Below are 22,870 nucleotides of genomic sequence, written 5' to 3' on the forward strand. Positions count from 1 at the left end.
ACGTGTGTTCACTTTGTCTCTAAACACTTGCTCGGCACAGCGCAGAACACTGACTACAAAGAGGGAAGGGTAAACAAGGTTTCCCTTATCTCTCAGGAAAAGGAGAAGGCTCATATCACTGTAGTCCACAATGGCGTCAAGACATCCAGAGCACGTTATTCTTCTGGACACTGTTGTGACGAGCATCCCTCCAATGTACTTCAAGACTTCATCCGAAAAATGTGTCAGCCCATACACATTTCCATAGTCACGCTCGAGGAGAACAGCTGCTGCACTGAGTGAAGCACGTACAACGGAGTTCTCTTCATTACTATCCGTGTCATCATGTTGGCGTTGTCTCTCCGTACCTTGATGTCTTCGCATCTGTATGCCCTCCAGGTCGGGGGCCACATTTCCTGATGAAGACGTTGTGACTTCTGCATGCACCAGAAGAGCCCTGTATGTATACCGAAACTGCAACGCTGAAGGGTTGTTGTTCCGCCCTCCTCTCTGGCGAATGCAGCCAAAGAACATCTCTAAGCGATCCTGGCTGAACCGGTATGTGTAGATGGACCTGCGAGCAATTGGCAGCAGTACTGTAGACACATGTAATAGATATACACAGTGATAGTGCTTTTACTGTCTAACACGATCAATTGAAGCAGTGGCAGGATGCGTTGCTAAAGTGCTGCGCTTATGTGCATTGCTAGGCATTGATGCTTTACCCAAAGGACATTTTACCTATGTGTCTTGAACTCAACGATAACTAGTACGTCAGGGGCCCTATCCTGGTCAAGTAATCTACCTCGATTACTTGAAATTTCTTCTGTCATTGGTGCACAATCGAAAAAGGCGTGAATATTAAAAGTGGTTGACACCTTCTATCAACCAATCGCCCCACGTGTTATCTTGGAAAGCGACCCGCCTTATCGGTGTTTCCTCCTGAGAATCCAAAGGCCACACCTGTGATCTGCCCGCCCTGCCTTGTTGCTTCGGTTCTTAGGTGTCGGAAACAGAAAACTTTGCCGGCGTAAAACTGAATTGCGTGGGAAATGCGCCGAAAAGCACGCTCGTAATTTCCTTTTTTGCTGTTTGTCATTTTTCTTGATGTACAGGTGTGCAAGACGGCAATGTTTGTGTGACACCGTGACTGTACTTTGCATTTATAATTCGGTATGTGCCCGTGAGATGGCGCTGATGGCAGGCAACAAAACGATGAAAGGATGAAAGCGCGAAGGATCATTGCAAAGGGTCGAACGGACAGTGTGGCGCGAGCCGTAAACGCGTTTATGAGAAATCGGTTCGTGCTTTAAATCTTGAGCTTTATTTATGAGCTTTTCTTTATATTTTTCTGTGTGTTCGTGTGCTCGATATGCGAAATGATAATTCGCATTTCAATATGCTTCTTTTGCTCGTGGGCTGTGGGGGTGGTAATGATACCGCAAATGAGATTTTACTCAACAAACAGTGAACTTTGATGGATGAGTTTTTTGTGTGCACACCGCTACGTTGCAATAACATTGATTGTACGACGTACGGCTCGGACGACGCTTCGAAAAGCCCGCCACTTTCACGCATACGATGCCGCGATCGGCGCAGAGAAAAGGTGTTACACGGTGCTTTTCTATCATTATTAAACAAAAAGGAAGAAAGATATGAATTTTTTGTTGTGACGAGCACATACAGACTTTATACAACACAATAAACGGAAATGCACATGCGGACCCATCACGAAACCCATCGCCGCTCAAAGTAATCGACCCTCTTTCGCTACATTACTTTTCAGCTTTGAAACTAATCTTTTATGTCATTGTTACGTCAAAATGACGTAGGGTCACGGTCCGAGATTAGGGCCGAGAGGCTGCGAAGGAAAACTAGGTATAAATTTCAATTGAAATGGGCGGAATTTAAGGGCGGAGTATTTCGTGGCAGCCCCGCCCTACAGCTTGTGACGTAAAGTAATCGAGGTCGATTACTTTTGACGAGGATAGGGCCCCTGCTATGTTTGTCAATGTGGATTTTTTGTAATGTTGCATCGAACAAGGACTCTTAAAATAATTCCTACTTAAACAAGTTGAAAATGCACATTACATGGAATTAAATACACAAGTTGACAAAATAGTAAAGGATAAGGCTACCAAAAATACCAGTGGTGATAGTTGCGATAATACTGTTATATACCTATAAACAGTGACACCGAAGGAGAATGTATTTGTCTACTTTTCACTGCTGCAGTACATTTGATAGAAAACATTCACTATTGCACACTAGAGAAAACATATTGCACGAGTCAAAGTGTGAGTGTCCACCTACCTGCACATGCTTCGATGGAAAAGGTAGTCTGAGAGCTCTGCTACGCTTCTAAGCGTGAATGCCAGGCTGATGACCGACATTCTTCGACCATCCTCAACTGCAAGTCTTCCGGAAGGTAGTCGGAGTGTCATCAGCCTTGAGGATATGGCTAGCATGCGTTCTTTCTGCTAAGGAAACTTTGTGACCTCTAGAGGAGCTTTTGAACCAATGCCATTTCACTGATGCGAATTCAGCATGTCGAAAGCTCTGCAAAACATTGAAATGTATAGCTTAGTGCTGGGTACATTATTTCACAATCTAGAACATATGATGCATAAACACAGAGACTGGTGAGACCATAAAAACAGACAAGCATAGACTTCATCTCAGTATTTTTGTGTCCTAGTCGTGGGTTTTTCAACATGTATTTTAGCCGCCACCTAACTTGCTCTCTAGCCATTCTTTCAGTATCAGATTCTATATTTCTGAACTCACTCATTCACATACTCGAGAAATTTTTCTGTCCCTTCACTTCCTTGAAACGATGGTAGACCAAGCATCCTTGAGAACCTCAGAGCAAGGCTGACTGATGCACTAAATGTCTGTGCAGCCAATCGCACTTTCATTATTTGCTTTCTGTAATCAATGTGGGCTCGGGTCAGCTTATTTGCAGCTCTGAAGCCTTCTTTTTGCTGCAGCTCATGTAGCTGTACAATGTAGTTCCACTGGACAACCTGTAAGCAATTTTGCAATTGAAATTTCACAAGGTCACAGGTCATTCTATAAAAACTTACTCCATATTCACTACTGTAGAAGCAGCCTTTGTCTCCTAAGATATTCCTTAACAGCTTTAGCCCATGGGCAGCATCAAACAACAAATATTTTTTTCATCGGGCCTTTGTGGATGAGGAAACCATGTGCGAAATTCGTGAGAGTTCTGCACGTGAATTTGGCAACCGAAAAGCTTGCCCATGCTGACGTTTGATGCCAGACCGTCACATATGATGGAGATGAAACGCAGGCCACATTCTTCGACATTTCCAATTGCATCGTTCACAATGGATTTCAGTAGCTCTCCAGAGCAACCATTGTTCAGAAAGTAAGCAATGTGGAGTTTCCATGGTGCTGTCACACCAACAGCCATGAGGACAAGGGAGTCCGTCGCCAATGGCACATTGTCCGAATCTTGTTGCGTGAGGGAGTGCCCAAAGTTTACATAGCCAATCAGTTTCCCACTTTTTTGGTCTAGTTCACATTTCTTCCGTATACTCATTCCATCCATCATCAAACTGCATACCCTTTCCTCTTCTGTGGCGGTACTGTACTTTTGCTTAAGGTGATTCAACGATTCCATTGTGAAGCCTGGCCACGCGTCAATAACTTGCAACCAACTTCGGATTATCTGTTCAGTTGGCATTGGGAACTGTTGTGACAGATATCTGTAGGCTCTTGGGGAGTACTAGTGCAGCGTTGTCGCAAATTTTCGAAAACTTTCACTGTACCTTCGTCCTGATGGCTTCCTTTTCTTGTTCTTCTTCCACTCCTTGAGGAGTTCATCAGGAAGCTCACCAAACGACTCCAGCTCATTCTCCGCTTCATCTGATATTAGGTTCCTTCTCTTCAGGTCACCAATCAGCTGCTGCAAATTTTGAATTTTCTTTTCTCTTCGCCTGAATGCCTGCTTCACCGTGTATAGCCTCTGTCTCGCTTTTCCAAGGTGATGGTGAACGACTTTAGGTTTGCTACGTGGTGTTGTCCGTGACGTATAAGAATTATCCGCCGCAGTGATCTTTCTTTTATGGGGGGTTGTTAAGTAGCCCTGATTTTCCTGTAATTTGAACGATGTATTAGCATTACACTTTTCCACTATATCAGTAAATATGGTTAAAGAACAGGAAGACACAGGGACAGGTATGTCTTCTCGTCTTCTCACATCACAATTAATGACAGCAGTGATAGGAGCAGCATTTCCTTAAATCGTTTTAAATAAAAGTTCCTCCTAACCGTCCTCTCATTATTGTTGCACAAGCGTGGACCTCTTTACACTGCTTTGTTATATATTGTGATCACATGTTAATTAATAGGAACATTATAACAAAAACAAAGCTAGTCTTACAGTCAGTTACCTTATAGAAGAAATTAAATGGAAGGATATTCAAAAGAACTTGGTCAGGTCATCTTAGAAAAGCATTCATTAAAGGCTGTACAGTATGTCCCCTTGTTCCACAAGAAAATATCATGGATGTGTATACTCACATGGCAGTGCCTTTTCGAAGGAGTAGTCTGCTTCTCAAGGTGCAAATAACCACTTGAAGTTTCTGGGCCAACTGTGTCCTACAAGGATACTCCAAACGAAAGATGTTGTACGCTCATGAAGGAAATTACAAGTGGCCAAAAAGTGTTGCTTTGGCGATAAAGAATGTGTACATGACTGTAAAGCCCTGAACATGTGAAGAACAACGACAATTGTTTTTTTTTCAAATAACGTATGCTTGCTGATGTTGCTGGTTACATGTGTGAAATGACAAAGTGACGTGGGAAAAGTAGTTAGAGAGCTTCACGCCTGAAGAAGTGGCCAGCAAATTACACGGTACAGCAAGGCAGTTCAAACATGAAGCTAGCAGAGCGAGCAGAGTTAATCAATAATTAGATCATGTAGGCCGAAAGACTATTGGTTCGTTATATACTATATTTTAATTTGTCACTTGAAACCATAGCATGGGATAGCATACCTCGTATAGCTCTTCCAATGATTCCTCCAAGCGTTGTGGTTGTTCTGTCACGACCTGTAAGCTTCTGCCTGAGGTGCTAGGGGCTTGTGCTTCAGGTTCACTGTCCACATGGAATTCTGGAGAGATCTGCGGTGCACGAACAAGAGAAAGAGGTCATGGGATACAGCAATTATATTGAATTATGGCATTGTTAAAATGTCTTGTCTAAAACATTATCGGTCCATTACATAATGGGTTTTGCTTCTTTACTTGGAACCTGTAGCATACCTTGTAAAACTCTTCCATTGACTCCTCCAAGCTTTGTGGTTGGTCGGTGTACACTTGCATGTCATGTACACTTTCTTCATGAGATTCCAGAGAGATCTACAGTGCACAAACAACAGAAAGTGGTTACGGAGAAGTGCAGCAACAATTCAGTTATGATATCATTAAAATGTCTAGGCTAAAAGAATACTGGTTCATTACATAATAAATTTTACTTTTTTACTTTGAATTGACAGCATACCTCATAGAACTCTTCCAGTGACTCCACCAAATGTTGTGGTTGGTCTGTGACGGTCTCGAAGCTCGCTGACGAGGGATCAGGCACTTGTGCCTCAGGTGCACTTTCCATATAGAATTGTGGAGAGACCTGGAATGTACAAAATAGACAATGCGTTCACAGAGAAGTACTGATGATTCAGTTTGGTGTCATTAGAATATGTAGGCTAAAAAAGTATTGGCCCATTACATAATGTATTTTGCTTTTTCACTGCTCTTTTCCTGTAGCATACCTCGTAGAACTCTTCCAGTGACTCCTTCACGTTTTGTGGTTGGTCTGTCCCCACCAGCAAGTTTGTTCCCGAGGGACCGGGGACGGGGACCTGTGCTTCAGCTGCACTTTCCTCATGGAATCCCAGAGAGGGCTGCATTGAATGATGTTTTAAAATTACGATGAAAAATAGAAGGAGTGCGGTACACAGTAAAAATAATATTAGCTCCGTATTACCTGTGCCTCCTTCGCTGTCCCTTCTTGCTAAGGTGAAGGCGGTGCAGGTATGCTCGGGCATGCATCGGGCTTCAGTGTAGGACGACTACGTCCAGCATAAAGGCAAGACTGTTCGAAGTGAGCAGAACAGATGCGGTCGTTGTTGCGGTGCACGCATGGTTTCCCATTTGCTGCTTCCAGCCACTGCACCCATTCCAGATAATGCTCTGGGCGCTCTTTGGGAAGCCTGGGAGAAATACAGGACAACCTTACTAACAACACGGCAGGAGTGAGTGAGGTAGTTGTGGTACTATATTATTTCACGTACGCGTTAAAGAACTACTCAAAGAAAGAATTACTCAAAGTGCTTGAACGGGATGTAGATCAGCAACCTTTCACTAAAATGCATAACGGTGGAGGAATAATGTATAGAAAGCAGACAGGCGCGTACTCGGAAAAGGCATTTTGCGCTGCCGAGAGAAACTTCAATGCAGCAAGTTTGACAGCGATCTCGTCCTAGCACGCTTTTGGTTTCTGTGAACTACGTAAACTGCTTTCGGGCCTTCCGGTGATGGTGCGTTTCAAATTCAAATGCATATATCTTGAGTAAATGAATTTGCAATTCGGATATGCACATCGGTAAAAACGAAAGAGGCGCGGTTGATCACATCACGGAAGGAAACTGAAAGTAGTGTACCATCAAAACAGCCCCGCAGGCGCCGCAGCTTTGTGGATACGCCTTAAGGTGTATTGTATGAATTTTTGTACGAACAATTGTACGAATTTTTCATTGCAGGATTATCCCTGACACTTTCGCATTAGTTACTTTCCCATCCGCGCTCTCGCTTGCGTAGCACAAGGCATCCTTGCGTGACCCCAAACTCCGCGCAGATTCCTTGACTGATATTATTGTATATACAATAAATTTTAGCAGAAGCTCACATTCATGGATTCTGCATCGCCGGAAACTTGTACATTGTTTTTTATTCACGTTCTACGATTCATGGAGAAGTGAGTAGTGATACCAATTAAAGCTGTAGTTTCAGTTTGACGTTTGCGCTTTGTTCAACGCCTTCGACAATCGTTTTCGTACGTGACTTGTGTATGTATTTTAACATAGCAGAAACGAAACCGAGATTAAGGAATCAGGTGCAACAAAAAATAGCCGTACGTCAAAAAAGATGCATCGCTGGAGCAGAAATTATATAAGTGCAGGCATTTGCAACACTCTACCACTACAGATTAACCAGAGGCACTTGAATCCAATTTAGACGAAATATAAACCGCAAAAATTCAACATATGAACGTGAGCTACTTACTTGTGGAAAGATACTCCTGATCCTGGGCCCCTACTTTGCTTGCAGGTTTCGACGGCGCATTTGCTGTGCATATCGACGTTATTGACCCCGGAAGCGAATTGCCGAAGCTTTTCGCTTTCGGACCCTTTCATAGCCATTTCTAACAAAGAAGTCCTTGAACCGCTAATTAAAGCTACCTTGACGCGGTTTATGGCCCGTCCGCTGCAGAATAGAAACCGAAACTTACGTAGAGGCATACAGGGCAAGTGACCTGTCCGTACACCACATAGACTGAAAGAGTGAAAACCACAGTGCACAACTCATTTCTGTTTCTGATCCTTTTATTCACTCACTTAGGGAATGTTTCTGTGCTGTGAGCAACAAACAACAATGAAAACAGAATCATCGCATTGTTGAGATTTCTTGCGCCAAACGTAGCGGGTTACATTCATTCCAGTCGGGCAACCCGGGGGCACAATATGGCAGTCTCCATCATTTGACGGTGATCTTGGAGGAGTTTGGGCCAGGTCCCCCAAACTCACCTCGGAAAAGCGTGCAACGAAGAAGGCCGCCACTAGATACCCCACTGTTGCCGTTCCGGATCACTTCAGCGCGCTAAGCTTAGCGGCAAAATGTTTTTGTTGTTTCTGCGAATGAATCTAGTCTTTATATGTCCAAATGAAACGCGTATAACAACTTTCTGTGTCGTGTTTCACTTTTTGGTCCCGTTTTTAAACGTGTTGAGCGATCGGAAGGATCTAGTGCACGGCTGCGTGCATCACATAGCGTACCTGTCGCACCAGGCGCCGCAGGCGCAGTCGTCCATTTCTCCTTCGGTGACTTGGCCTGGCTTGGATTGTGCTTCAACTGGATCTTTAGCGCGCTACATTCCAACGCAAGCCAACGTCCGGTAACAATGGGGTATTTAAGGGCGGCCTCCGGCATTGTACGCATCGGGATAGGAACAAATACATGGGAAAATGGCGACCTTGGGGGACCTGGTGTGGGCTACCTGGCCTGGAGCACCTGCCTCATTTCCACCGGCGCGGCCATGGAGATAGGGCGCCGTCATCGCCTCTCCCTGGCATACCATCATCGCCGGTCGGGACTCATATAGATGAACTACACCTCTACACCCTCCGACTCATTCTTCTCTCCCGCTCTGTCTAACTGTCTCTCCGCAAAACGAGAAATCTGCCCAGATTGCTTGTTTTTTTCGCGACAGTCACAACACAGACTCACGTGACACCATAGCCAGTTGTGCGGATAATTTGAAACGTCGCTGGGGAGGTTGAGAAATATGGCGGTGTGTGCAATGGCTCGGAGTAGTACGGCAATTTTCAACGCGAACAGCAGCAGTACATCTTGAATTTTGTGAAGCTTTAGGTGTATATGCCTTGCAGGTAACGGATTTTCCATCGGAAGCCACTGTCTATGACCGAAATACAGGTAAACGGCCGTCGTGGCTTTTTCGTTAGCGCTCGCGTTTTCGACTCATTTATTCTTCAAGTCGCTCTAGTCCAGTGGTTAGTGAAAAACTGCACTCGATTCTAGCTGAGCTTGTAATATATAGTCATACTGGCGCGTGTGGGCTACTTTTATTTTGTAGCCCACTCGCTGTGTTGATGTTCTTTCAGGCATAAACGGGCATACCGCTCATCGGCCATTCATTGCTGTGTGCGTCTCAGCGACTCCGAGAGAGTGGGGGATGTTTTCTGTATGATCAGTCTTAGAATTGTTTACTGTCTTATGCGTTACAGGTAAGAATGCTAGATAAGCGGGAAGTATAGCCAAACGCTGGTATGTGTATGTGCCATAGGCAGAGACCGATGATGCCTGTATTATGTCTGTCGTTTTTATCAGGTGCATCGGCGGCAGAACTTGGGCAGTGAGTTCCAGAGGCCGGAAGACACACAAAGGCAGAATATAAAGAAACCGGTGGCCATTCATAAGGCGTGAAGGAGCCTGAGGATACAGTTGCGTCGATTCCACGCAAGATTCCAACTAGTTATACGGCGAATAACATGGATGTTTTTTTAAACGTGTGACGATATCGTGATCACGATCTATTTGAACGGGAATGATCTGGATATGACACCTTCTCACATTTTCATTATTTGTGCTGCTTATGTGCTGGCAAGCATGTACGAAGGCACGTCTAAATGAAGCCCATATAGAAATCAAATATTGGGGTGCACACTTGCGTCCTTATATTTATCTCATGACTAAAATTGTGATACTTCCATACATGCGATACCTATGGGGCCAGAATAGATCTTCCACAGGTCCCTGGAAGATCTGCATCGGCGGTCCTACGACGTCGATTTCGCATAATTTTCTCTTGCTTGGCTCAGTAGTACCGGCGCAGTTAAAACGTATCCGGGGGCAAATGCGTACATTCGTGAGACGTACCCAGCATCCACAACTCGACGTTCGCTGGATGTTGATGGGCGGTTAATGGTTCTGTGGGTAAGGTCTTGCTTTCAAGTGCTCACCAACGAACACCTGCTGCTACGAAGAATTCGAAATTTGCTTAGCCGAAATATTCAGATCAAAGTGTTCTCCCTGTGTAGCTGGAGGACGGAGTGCCACCGGTTATGTGTGAACGAAAGAAAAGTTTCACAAGGACGAAAACAACGCAAGTCCAACATGACGCACGAACGCAATCACGGAAAGGTGAAATACTTGTATGAACGCGCAAAGCTTCATTTTCTTCGTCTGAGGCAATTGTGAGAGCTGGTTATGCTGGAAGCGCGGTCAGTATTTTATAAACGTGCTCGAAAAGGAATACAATGTGTAGTCTGTTGCATACCGGCTTTTTCGTGACTGGCCAGCGGATACCATCGGCTCGCGGATACCCCGACGAGCTAGTTCGGTGACAGTTGTACGATGTCAGTACACCGGCCTTTCACACGACCAGCATTGTCACAGTGTATCAGAGCCATGGAAAAACGGCCTCGAAAACAAACGCCATCCGCCGAACTAACCAACAGGAAGACGCCGACCTTTGCACGCAACGTGACGCTACCTGCAGCAATGGCACAGCTGCGAATTTGGCAACAGTGGTAAGCGCCACGCTTGCATCCGTCACACTGTTTCGTTAGGCACACAGCAAACAAAACGATGAGAGTGCAGTATTGGTTCAGTGAACACCCGGAACGCTTATTTTCTTTGTCTTCTTACCGCGTTGTTTTCGTTGGAGTTAACGTCTCGGTGGCGCGACGGGTAAGACCAGTGGAGTGCAGCTGTAGCTTCCACAGTTTCGCCACGAAAACCACCGCCCCCCCTTGACCACGTGATCATCCGTAACGAATCACGACAAAATAGCCGGAAAACGGCGCCAAAGAGCGCGCGCTGGCTGATCGAACTGCGCATGTGCGCTGCGTGCCCTCTCCACACCCTCTCACTCATCTCCTACCCCCCCCCCCCCCTGTTCCGAGCGCTTCGCCAGGTCATCTGCTAATATTATCGGGAAGCAGAAAATGAAAATCCAGAAGACGAAGGAATTCACATGTACAAATTTATTGACACGGTAAACATATACACAAGAAGCAACATTTGAATGCAAGTAAATCTACACGATTATTACAGAATACTGCAGAATAAACAGAGAATAAATAGCGCCGAGCAACAGAAAGCGTGACTATCATATTATACAATCCTTAAGGGAACCTATTCGGTTTGGAGAAAGTAGATATTATTATACATATCTATAGCACGTGATGAGTCGCAGAAGCCATCCGCTTCATCCCAGCACAACTGTCGAATTTTCTGGTGACAGGGGCCACATGCTCGCGGATCGCAGGGCCACGAACAGCTGTCGGTGTCTGAATGAAAAAACAAAAAAACAAGGAAACCTGTTAATAATACGGTAAACCGGAGCACAGGCAACGTTAATTGGCTGAATACGCTCTATAAGACATGCCAGCGTTACGCGTCTAATGTCAACTAATGCCAAAATTGGAGGAGCCCTGCGTACGCGATGCACGCTGTTTTCCTTTTCATGCACACCAGTGTATTAAGCATCAGACACATTCGAACAGCGGAACAAAACGGAAGAAGCAACGCCACGCAGAATCATCAACCAGATCATGACTGTTAACCGGCAGAAACTGATGTAATACGGGGCAAGGTGCACACAGTTAGGCGACAGTATTAAACGTCTGATCACTGACATGCATCATACGTTTGTCTGCTTACCTTTCATTCAGGCGTTCATCCATGGCTCGAAGATCTTCGAAATCCACGAAACGAAATCACCGCCTGCTCACATAGGCAGACGCGAGCTACACAACGGTCAGACGGGTCGGCGCCTCGGAGAAACGAACGCGGGCGAATCCACCGGTTAAATGAGCCTCAGCCAATCATGATCGAGAAGGGTCACGTGGGAGACCGGAGCCAATGGAAAGTAAATAGCCGGAATTTGGCGGGAAATGCCAGTGGCGACACTATTTGCGCGGCCGCGAAACCGGCTTACTGTGCCTCCTCTGGGTAAGACTGGCAGACAATTCAAAACAGCCCAGACAACCACAAACGTCCGAAAGACGTCCCAGTTAGGTCGGAACGTCTTGGTCCTCGGCTGACATCTGCGGACGTCGCTTTGGGATATTTTAATATCCCAATAATATCGGAAAAAGACAGACACTTCTGATGTCCTGAGGATGTCCGTAAGCTTTAAAAACTGACTAAGAGAACACAGTGAGCTGATATTCATTCTTCTTGCCCGTGAAGTAGACCTGACCAGAAATTTGGTTCTCCCACCACTTATTATGGATTTAAAGGACAGTTGCAAATGTTTTAAAGCTCGTACCCCTTGATCGCTTGTCGGCGATGACAGCACAGTTTCGCTCAAGGTGAAGGTTTAAAAGGCAGCTCTGTAAGACACATCCACTATCTGACGTAGATCCTGTAAACAGCTCTGCCACAAAGTTTACAAGACCATTTGGCGAAACACGGATGAGCCCTTTGAATGTGTTTGAAGGTTTGTGCGATGAATATGTGCTAGATTGCACAATTACCAAAAATTATGTATGAACATGTAGAGACGTATTGATTATTTCTTTCTGCTCACTGTGTGCTTTTAGCAAAATAAACGGTATTTATATGAGCAATATGTGCATACCTACGCATTATTTTCGGTCATGCATTCAGTGGTCCCAGCTGATAAGTGGCCGGATCCCGGACCACTTAGCAGAGGGGACCACTGGATCAATTCCACTGGTTCCACTTGAAGTGGGACCATCGTGAAACTGGTTCCAATTTCAACTGATCCCAGTCACTAAGTGGCCGCACACTCAAAGGGGGACCTGTCCAATTAAACCACTTTGAAGTGGTCCTACTCCAAGCTTTCGCCTAGGATGTCAAACGAGAATAAACAGTGCCAGCTATTTAGGCATATGTCAGTCACTTTGAGAATGGAGGTAACACACCACACCAGCGGGGGGGGGGGGGGGGGCTACAATATGGTCCGGATGGGCACACTGAAAAATGTCCCACAAACGTTCGGGGAAAGTCGTTCCCGTCCCGTTTGGGACATCCGCCGACCATCGTATGGTGTTGCAAATGCAGTCCCCCGGACTGCCAACTGACCGTCTTTTGAACATTCGCGGATGTCCATGTGACATACGAATATCCGGGTCGTGACGTCATATAGACGTCCTCGGGACGCCTCTGTGTTGTCTGGGAGCAGCAGCAAAATATACGCCTTTCACCCGCTTCTTATCCGCCACAGGCTTTAGGGCGAGTGTAGCGAGCTCTGCTGTGTGAATTTCATTCCATTGAATTTCATTTCATATAATTACGATGCGTATCAAATTCATTGTTTGTTCTCCGGCAGGTAGCACTTTAGCCGAGTGAAAGTAATAAATGACTGAAAACCCATTTAGTGATTGACATGACGTCTTGATACGACAACCCAGACGCGATTGCTCTCTGTAAGATCGTTTAAGTCTTTCACCCACAAATATAGCTGTGCTTCACATCTCACGTGAAGTTCGAAAATGTTGTAGCAATGCCACGAAACGAAAGAACTACGTAGAAGCATTTTTATTTCACCAAGAAAATAAACGTTGGAATGTCGTTGTGCACATTCCTGGGCATTCAAGCTGCAACGCTACTCAAGGTAGCCGCACCTATTTATAATCATATTTTCGTTTCATCCCTCACACCATCTGGGTGCTCCCCGCCTGGGTACACTCCTTCTGGGTACATCCCCTCCTGAACCGCATCGCAGCACACGCTTCTCGTGTTATAGCACTGGTACTTGTCTAGTCCCATGAGAATCCTTCTGAAAAACCAAAGGCATCGTTTTGAAAATATTTTTCACCTACATCTAACACAAAATGCGTGCCACATAATAATCATACATAATCCTACGCTATAATCGTACATAAGTCATAATCTCACACTATAGAAATGTGTAATTTTGGCACCCTTACGGGTAGAACGGCTTTTGTGCGTTGTCTATGTGGGTACATCCCTCTCCCTTCCCAAACCCAATCCACCCTATTACCCATAACCCTATAACTAGCTCACCATACTATAACGCCATTGCTTCCACCTCTTTCGTCCTCTTTTTGTGCCTTTCTTCTTCCTTCTCTTCCTCTGCTACACCAGGGGGATATATATTTATTTATTGAATATCATACTTATCTTCTACCTTACACTCATCCCCCTCTTGACGGTACGAGTGGGACGAGTGCACCGTCAAAATGACGAAGTATACAACTGTTGGAAGTTGCCTTACATACTGAAGTTTCGTTTTGGCACGTAACACCTCAAATCTTGCACATGTAGCTTCTTCGTGATCCGAGATCTAACTTATAAATGCCGCCTGTTCTCTCCGGATCTGTTACAGGACTAGATCACGGTTTTGCCATACGGGATGTCTCTTTTTGCGCCGTTTCTGATAAAACCCTGTTGCGATAGAGAACTAAGTCTGCTATGCCGAGCTCTGCGTAGCATCGACATCTGTTCAAATAACCTGCGCGCTACCTTGAACATGAGAGAAGTGATGTTTTGAGGCTGGAACCACATAGAAAGGAAAGATACATACAAAGCCGCAATTGCCTAAGAAATTAACGATGAAAGATGGAAGTCGCTGAAAAGGTTAGCCAGCTGTAGGACTCGAACCGACATCCTCTGGATTACCAGTCCAGGGCTTTACCAATTGAGCTAAACTAACACACGTGTTACAGGAAGGAAGCTCGGAGACTCACTGTCCTGAATATGGTGCCACTTTATTCCAGAGGGGCGGAACCAAACTGTCTGAACGAAGGTACAGCCCCGAGTGCCGGGCTGGCGATTCCTGCTTCTCTTTCGGTACTGGCGTGGGCAGAAACTTCCCCGTCAATTCCCAATATCCTCCCGGGGGCGACCATGGTGTCCTCGTGGTCCTATAGCAGGTACAGACGCTGAGCAGGACGCGACGTTTCTCTTCCGTTTGAGAGTCTGATAGTGAAGCTCCTGACGATCCCGTCGCGCCCCAGGTGTGTGGCTACAACGATGGCGGTTTTCCACAACAATGGTGGAAGGCGGTCGTCTTCAACGATGACAAGCTCACCAGGCTTCAGAGCCGCGGGAAATCCGCCAGCACCTTGGTGCTCAGAATGGAGCTGGAGGAGATATTCCCTTTTCGTGCGCTTCCAGAACACTTCAATGGCTTGGTGGCATCGTTCGCTCCGTGTGCGTAACGTCAAGAGTGTGCTCTCTTCCTGGACGTTCTCGAGAAACGGCAGCCTTGCAATATGGTTCCCGACAAGGAAATGAGACGTGGTTAGAGGGAGCACCTCTTGTGGATCAGTGAATACGCCAGTGAGGGTCTGCTATTTACGGCCGCTTCGAGTTCGTGAAGGATGGTGACGAGTTCTACGAAGGTCTTGCGAGTATGGTCGAGGATCAGTCTTAGGGATGACTTCACCGTGTGGATCATGCGCTCCCACCACACACCCCACCAGGGTGCGGAAAAGGGGGGGATTAAACCTCCAAGTGATGCGGAGGTTGCTGGCGAAACCCTGGACTGGTTCCGTGGACAAGAGAGTCAGGAGGTGAGCGCATCGGTGCGGGCATTGTCGGAGTGTGTGCGAGCATTGTCGGAGTATACAAGTGATGGAACACCGCATCGGGCGACGAAACGGTGTAAAGCGAGAAAAAAAGGTCATGATTGTGACGAGCTCGAGGTGAATCGCTCGAGTCACCGCACACGTAAAGGGGGCCGCGTATGCTTAATAACCCTGTCACACGGGCATTTTCGATCCTGCTCGACCGAACCTGCTTGAACCCAATGCAGATCGGATGGTGCTACACGGCCGCTTCCAAGCAGGATCGAACTTTGATCCTGCTTGACTCGATGGCCGCCATTTGCATCCTCGACCCCGGTGAACTGTCATAACTTAACACGGACATGTGCGCGAAGCTACAAATGATGCTTTCATCGGTATACGATAAATTACCACTAATATCGCTGTTATATAGGAAACGCGAAATTAATGAATTCCGTTTATTCATTTGCACAGGTCAACCATTCAATGCGCATTGAAAGTGGCCGTGTAGCAGCGTCAAAACTCGAGCGTGCTCGGGAAGTTCAATGCAGATCGGATTCGAGAAGGATCGAAATGCCCGTGTGACAGGGGTATTAGATGAGGCGCTTGAGCTGACTCTGACATACAGCGGGCCGCAGAAGTCCACGCCAGTGACGTCGAAGGCGGTTGTCTGTGTTTTCCGCTCGCGAGGTAGTGGGGCAACAGGTGCGGATTCTGGACGAAATCTCGTGCGGCGGCACCGCAGGCACTGATGAAGTAAGCGTTTAATAGTCTGTCGTCCCTTGAGCAGCCAGTATCTGTCGCACAGATCGAGGAGCGTTGTATGAATGCTTGCATGGCAGAGGTGGAGGTTGGCATACATGATAATGAGGGCCGTGAGGCGGTGGTGGCTTGGAAGGAGGATAGGGTGTTCTAGGTCACTTGGGTCGGAAAGAGCTTGAAGGCGACCACCGACACGGAGAATGCCGTCATCGTCCAGCATAGGTCTGAAGAGTCTGATGGCTGATGATCGACGAGCTGCTCGCCGCTCTGAAGCGCTGAAATCTCGCCGACAAAGATGTCACCTTGCTACAGCCGAAGCCAGTGGATTTCTGCCTGGTCAAACTCGCTTGCAGTTAGGGGGCCGCGCGGCGAGCGTTAGCGACGAGGCGGCGTACCCAAGCGGTGATCCGGAGAACCGTTCTTAGATTGCCGTAGCGGGCCAAATCGAAAATAGCCGGTAACCTGAGCGAGGGAGCGGGGCAGACAGTCGTCTGCGTGACGCGTTGTTCATCTTGGGGGGCTGGAGCGAAGCTTGAAGAGGGCTGAGAATGCAGGGAACAAATTGAGAAACCTATCAATGTGAGCATCTACGAGCGCCGCTGGTCGACGGAATCGATTCTGTAATTCTTGATCGCCGTGTCATAATACGTAACTCGTTACCCAATAACCAGTTACTTTTTTGGTAACGGAGTAACGACCTAGTTGCTTTTCTAAAAATTTCAACTACTGACGTATTCAGTTACAAAAATCGGTTACTCGTTACTCACGTTACTCGTTCCTTTCCTTCGTTTATGCTCGGCTTCAACGTGGACGACATGGTAAATTACTATGTGGAAATTCACAAAATTCCGTGCGCTTCAAGCACGAGGAGACCTGGCCTGGATGTTCAGCTCCTGGGAGCCTCTGGTCGACAGACATTATTTTGTTGAGTCCTAAGGTGACCGATATGAGAAATGCCGAAACACGTTGCGATCAAGTCATTGACCAGGAAAGCATTCTTGAAAAAGACCCTGGATGCTTTTTCTTTTGTGTGTGTGTCTCCCAGCTCCTACCAATGGATATACTAGAGTAAATAAGCTGGCGTAAACTCGGATTCTGAGATGGCATTGTCATGCTTTGTTGATTCGTGGTGTTGTTGTAAAGTGTGTTCACGTGTCCTGGACATCGAGATCCAGGGTTTATTATATGCAGCTCGTCCGTGTCATTAGCCTAGCACGTATTTATCTAGCACGTAGCCTAGCGTATCCCGGGAAGAAACCTTAGTCCAAGTATTTTCTCTCCGACCTCCACACTTGTGGGCTGCACTGAGGATCACTCGTTGGATTATAAGATGGCACAGATGATAATCAAATCAGTGTGATTGGGTTGGGGTTCAGGGTGAAGAAGGCAAAAGGTGACGGGAATGCAGTAGTTTAGTGTCTTCTTTGCCTTCCCAAACGAAAATAACGCAGTACATCCCACACGTCGTTTTGAAATTTGCAGAAGAGTGCTCAGGTAAGTGCCTTCAATATTTTTGTTAGCTATAGCAGCTACCGTATCAATCAAATACTTCGTAGAGCTACACTCTAAATCAGGTAACGCATATGTAACGGTTAAGTACCGCTTGGCCAAGAGGTACATTTTTTAAAAAATTTACCTCTTAAAATTAAGAGGTACATGCGCCCTCACATGGGGTACATGTAACGGATAGCGCGCAGCGATTTAGGCCTACCCGTCGGGGTGGTTCCCCTCCTCCACGATATATTAACAGCCCAAGGAAGCTACGCTGCACGATAAATATAACAAACAAATACCTTTATTCGAAAATTATATCCATTTCAGGATTGATGCTTGTCCATCGCGAGCGTGCATTGTCATGATGCACAAACGCCGAACACACGGGGCACAACGTATATGGATGAACGATGACCACTGCGTCTCTCCTTCACCACTGCAGCTGCTCTGTGGTCACGCTTCTTTATCTCTTCCACACCTTTGGATAGCTGTTCTTCCCCAACTTCAGTTTCTTCCGCAGAACGTAACACCAACCACAGTAGACGATTGACTCACCCATTTACGACATCGCTTGACGTAACCTAGGAGAAAATACAATGTAAAAAAATCCAACAACCGAAATAGCTTGCCTGAAAAACATGCCTACTTGCTTATGTAATCCAGGTGTAAAATGCACTCTCGGCTCCTCTAATTCACGCATCAACGTTCGTGCATGAAGCACAAAGTTCGTTGTCTCCGTCCCTCAGTCGTTGTGTCCAGCCTGCCGGTGATCAGGACCACTGGGAATCAGAGCGAAGATGAACGAAAATGCGTCGTGAAGACGAATAATTACTTCAGAGATATAATACGCACCTTAAATGACTTCAATCTTGAACGCGTCGAACGAATTTCTTCGAAGACCGAGCGGACTCGTCCTCGCTCCCCGACGTTTCAAAACAAACTGATTTGCAGCGGTTGCAAGAAACGAATTCTTCCCAAACATGCGATCCCTCACGGTCATGGGTTCTAGTTATTGCACTTCTTTGACAGAATGATAGTGCTCATCCATTACGGCACTGCTGCATAAGGGAATTTATAGACTGGTATTCGGAATCACACGAAATATTTTTGCAGCGCATGGATATCGTGAGAAGGCGTTCGTACTCATGCGCCGGAAACACGCGGTACACATGAGGTACAGCTGCTATAGATCGCGCTTAAAAGGTACCTAGCCGGTACGGATGGGTCTCGGAGCCCTTGTACCGTTTGAATTTCGCAGTGGTCGCGGACTGTACCTGCTGGTTGAGGACTGCACCTCATGTGTACCGCCTGGCCCAGGTGCGGGTCCTCTTTCATGCGGTACATATCGGGTGTCGGATTTAGAGTGTAGAGCCGTGTAGGGGGGAAGTAGCCCGAGAACTGTGGCTGATTGATGGTTTACACCAGGGGGAGGGGACATGTTTACTTAAAAAAAAAGGAACGAATCACGCAAAGAGCCAGCTTATACAACGGCTTATAGACATTTGTGCAGCGTTTACCAGTTCACATAAGCTTAGGATTGTGCAGACGTCGTGTAACCTCCTAGTAGTGGTACAGAAATAAGGGAATAAAGGCAGCTGTTGACCTTGAATTTACAGGAACAAATGAAATCCTCATTACTAATCAGGCACATCCTATTTCCAATATATGCTTCAAACAAAGATGGCTGTGTTTGATGCAGCCATTTTTCAGAGCAAAGAGCCTTTGCACAATAATTTTCCAGTCTTTCCAGAGAGGCTCTCTCAAGGAAACGCACCAAAAATAACAAATAACCGATGCCCATTTTGATTACCAAATATTCTTAAAACCGAATTCCATATAAATTATCAGACCAAATAAAGCACGTGCCAATTTTTATTTTGACGTGGTTGTGGCTCTGTAATAACGTAGTAACATCAGAGTTACTCGTTACTGTCGAGTAACGGGAACGCATTCCTTTTGCTGCTTTGGTACTAGTAACGTATTTAGTTCGTTTTTGCGTGGTAACGAGTAACGGTATTTAGTTCATTTTTTTGGTAACGTGTACAAGTCTGGTCATAATTCGCTTCAGAGAGGGCAATTCCCTCGACGGAACGTCTCGCTGGACCCGACAAGTAGGACAGTATATATTTAAACTTTTCGATTCTGGACAAAGCTTCGCAGTTATGAATTGTGGTTCGGAAGTGATCCCAAAACGCTTGCCAGACCTCTGCCTTGACCGCAAATGTGGGGATCTGAAACTTCGGAAGAGCGACCGTTCCAATACTGGATGGAAGCTGGTGAGGCTCACGAAGGGCGGGTGCGACGGCAAGACTGGGCGCAATAATGCGACGAGCTCTTGCCATGGCGAGGTAAATATCGTCCTGGTAACGTGTGGCTGTAGTGTACTCATCTTCGAACGCGTCATCGCCGACTTCGTCCTGGATTTTGGAGTCCAGCTCTCGCAACTGTCCAGCCTTTTGTTCCAGCAGATGAGCGTTATCGGTGATCCCGCAGAGGTTTGGATTATCGGAGATGTGCAGGTTTTCCAACTTGTTGAGGAGCTGTGTCACCGCCGCGCGATGACGGTACGACCATCCTGTGGACGACTCATTGAAGATGGCGAAGATTGCAACGGCATCCGAGTGATTTCTTGTCGGAGGAGAGCGGCAGGAGAATCCCGGGTTTTGGCAGCAACAAATATATGTTACAGGAAGGAAACTCGGAGACCCGCTGTCGTGACTATGATCCCACTTCATTCCAGAACGGCGGAACCAAACTGCCTGAACGAAGGTACAGCCCTGAGTGCCGGGCTTGCGATTCTTCCTTCTCTTTCGGTATTCGCGTGGGCAGAAACGTCCTCGTCGATTCCCAACACACCTTCCCAGCGACCTCCAAGGACGCGTTATCTGAAGGGACGAATCAACCACTCTCTCTTTCCACCCATCACCATTTCACTCTCACATTTCTCATTCATGCACAGAATCATACGACAGGATCGACTCATGGCAGCTGTTGAACTTGAGAGAACTGATGTCCTGAGGCTGGAACAACATAGAAAGGACAAATGCATACAAAGCCTCAATTGCCTCAGAATTTAACAATGACAGCTTAGTGTGTTAGCTTAGCTCAATTGGTAGAGCCCAGGGATGGTAATCCAGAAGATGTGGGTTTGTGTCCTGCACCTGGCTAACCTTTTCAGTGACTTCCTTCTCTCATCGTTAATGTCATAGTCAACAGAGGCATTGTATGTATTTGTCCTTCTATGTTGTTGTAGCCTCAGAACATCGGTTCTCTCATGTACAACAGTTGTCGCTTGCGTCCCGTCGTATGATTGTGTGTATGAGTGAGAAAAATTTAAGAGTGAAAAGACGATGAGTAAGAGAGAGTGGTTGATTTATCCCTTCAGATGATGCGACCTTGGAAGTCGCTGGGGAGGTGTGTTAGCTTAGCTCAAGTGGTAGAGCCCAGGACCGGTAATCCAGAACACGTGGGTTCGAGTCCTGCAGCTGGCTAACATTTTCAGTGACTTCCATCTATCTTATGCAGTTTGAGGCTTTCTATATATTTGTCCTTTCTATGTTGTTCCAGCCTCAGAAGATCAGTTCTCTCATGTCCGAATTCACCACTTCAAACCACGTTTCGAGCACATTTAAGCTATACCGAAACAAGGCCGGTGTGTCGCTACCAGCGCACTCACTCACCCCTCTAAACGAGTGAACAAGCCCGCTTCCGCTTGCCGCTAGGGTGTCACACGGAGGGGATCTACACCACTTGCATGTTCCGTAAACTTTTGTCGGGACCTGTACCATTGTGAAGCTCAGATGCTCTCGAAACAGATACGACCTGTGTAACAAGCAGTAGCAAGTTAGGTGACATCGGGACCGGCAGCTTGTCGCCAAGCGCACTGAAAGTGTGGTAGATCGCAGCCGTTGATAGAGAAAGATGGTCGACGTAGTCCACGGTGACGCTGTTTCCGCCTCCGCTGTCAATTAGGCCGAGTGAAATGACAACAACAGGTGCCACACAGGAACTGTTGAGGCAGGTTGCTGTCATATTCCAAGTCGCAGTCTAGTGAAAGTGTATCGTTCTTCGCTGCGTAAATACCTGTGCTCAATTGGCAGAGTCCTGGACCGGTAATTCACAAGATGTGGGTTCGAGTTCTACAGCTGGCTAGCCTTTTCAGTGACTTCCATCTTTCATCATTTCTTGGGCAATTTGAGGCTTTTTATGTATTTGTCCTTTCTATGTTGTTCCACCCTGAGAACATCAGTTCTGTCATGTTCAACAGTTGTCGCTTGCGTCGATCCCGTCGTATGATTGCGTGTATGAGTGAGAAAAATGTAAGAGTAAAAGGGGGATGAGTAAGAGAGAGTGGTTGATTTGTCCCTTATATGACGCGCCCTTGGAAGTCGCTGGGGAGGTGTGTTAGCTTAGCTCAATTGGTAGAGCCCTGGACCGGTAATCCAGAAAACGTGGGTTCGAGTCCTGCAGCTGGCTAACCTTTTCAGGGACTTCCATCTTTCTTATGCAGTTTGAGGCTTTGTATATATTTGTCCTTTCTATGTTGTCCCAGCCTCAGAACAGCAGTTCTCTCATGTCCGAATTCACATTTTGTGAAGTTGATGATGACGCCGTACCGATGGAGCTAGGAGAATCGTTGGCCTAAGTGGTGGAGATGTCAGGTTGCAGAGACACTCGTGACAGCAATTCGTCAAGATAGGCAAATACGAAGTTGAGGGCTCGTGCAACTTGATCAATGTGATGGAGCCAAAGAACACAAACTCTCGAGTTGGACAATCAGAAGCATTTATTCCGAGCAGTTGCGGCAAGGCCGTCCAAGGTGTCGATGGAAAACCGAATACACCCGGCGAATTCAGCATTACTGCCTTCTGCCGTATCTGGAAATAGGTGTGCGGTTGACAGTCTGGGGTGAGCTAGTTAGCAGGCACTCGGAGGCGCGATGTGTGTCAGTTTGTAAGCCATTTCGTACAAGGTTTCCAGCGAGACACTGCTGTCACGATCATGCGCACGATGTTCGGAAGCCGCTGAAGGAACAGCTCGTGCATGGTCGGCTAGTCGAGCGGCGAAGTCTTGTAACCCAACAGCTCTTGCATGCGCCGTTGAAGCTGTGGTTCATTCCTGTCCCCGTGAACCTCAGCTGCTGCCGCAGGCGTTCTTGTTCAAAACCAGAGACACGCCTTGATAGTGGGCTTTATGGAGAGCGCCATAGGAATTCTCTCAGTGGGTGATGACGCCCCGCACCTCTCCTGCTTGGGCCAGCGAGAGAAATTACGGGCCCCGGGCATGGGTCCGGATGTGTCTGCTATG

At 46.7% G+C, this 22,870-nt stretch overlaps 1 protein-coding gene and 1 long non-coding RNA gene across 5 annotated transcripts in view; both read right to left on the reverse strand.

Moving 5' to 3' along the window:
- Positions 1–10,774: 10,774 nt before the first annotated feature.
- Positions 10,775–11,728, reverse strand: LOC135370152 (uncharacterized). Its single transcript, XR_010415230.1, has 2 exons — positions 11,469–11,728; positions 10,775–11,095 (listed from the first exon to the last, which is right to left on the reverse strand). It is a non-coding gene; the product is annotated as an uncharacterized LOC135370152 (long non-coding RNA).
- Positions 11,729–13,296: 1,568 nt separating this feature from the next.
- The window catches only part of LOC135371150 (uncharacterized), a 279,646-nt gene continuing 270,072 nt past the window's right edge, over positions 13,297–22,870 (reverse strand). For 3 of the 4 annotated variants that reach the window (XM_064605190.1, XM_064605192.1, XM_064605189.1), the window contains one exon: positions 13,297–13,554. In XM_064605190.1, the coding sequence (XP_064461260.1) occupies positions 13,410–13,554 (145 nt within the window). In that variant the 3' untranslated portion in view covers positions 13,297–13,409. The remainder of the gene's footprint in view (positions 13,555–22,870) is intronic. The other variant, XM_064605191.1, reaches the window with a different exon arrangement.

The sequence above is a fragment of the Ornithodoros turicata genome, chromosome 10 (assembly GCF_037126465.1).
Source record: "Ornithodoros turicata isolate Travis chromosome 10, ASM3712646v1, whole genome shotgun sequence".
NCBI lineage: Eukaryota > Metazoa > Arthropoda > Arachnida > Ixodida > Argasidae > Ornithodoros > Ornithodoros turicata.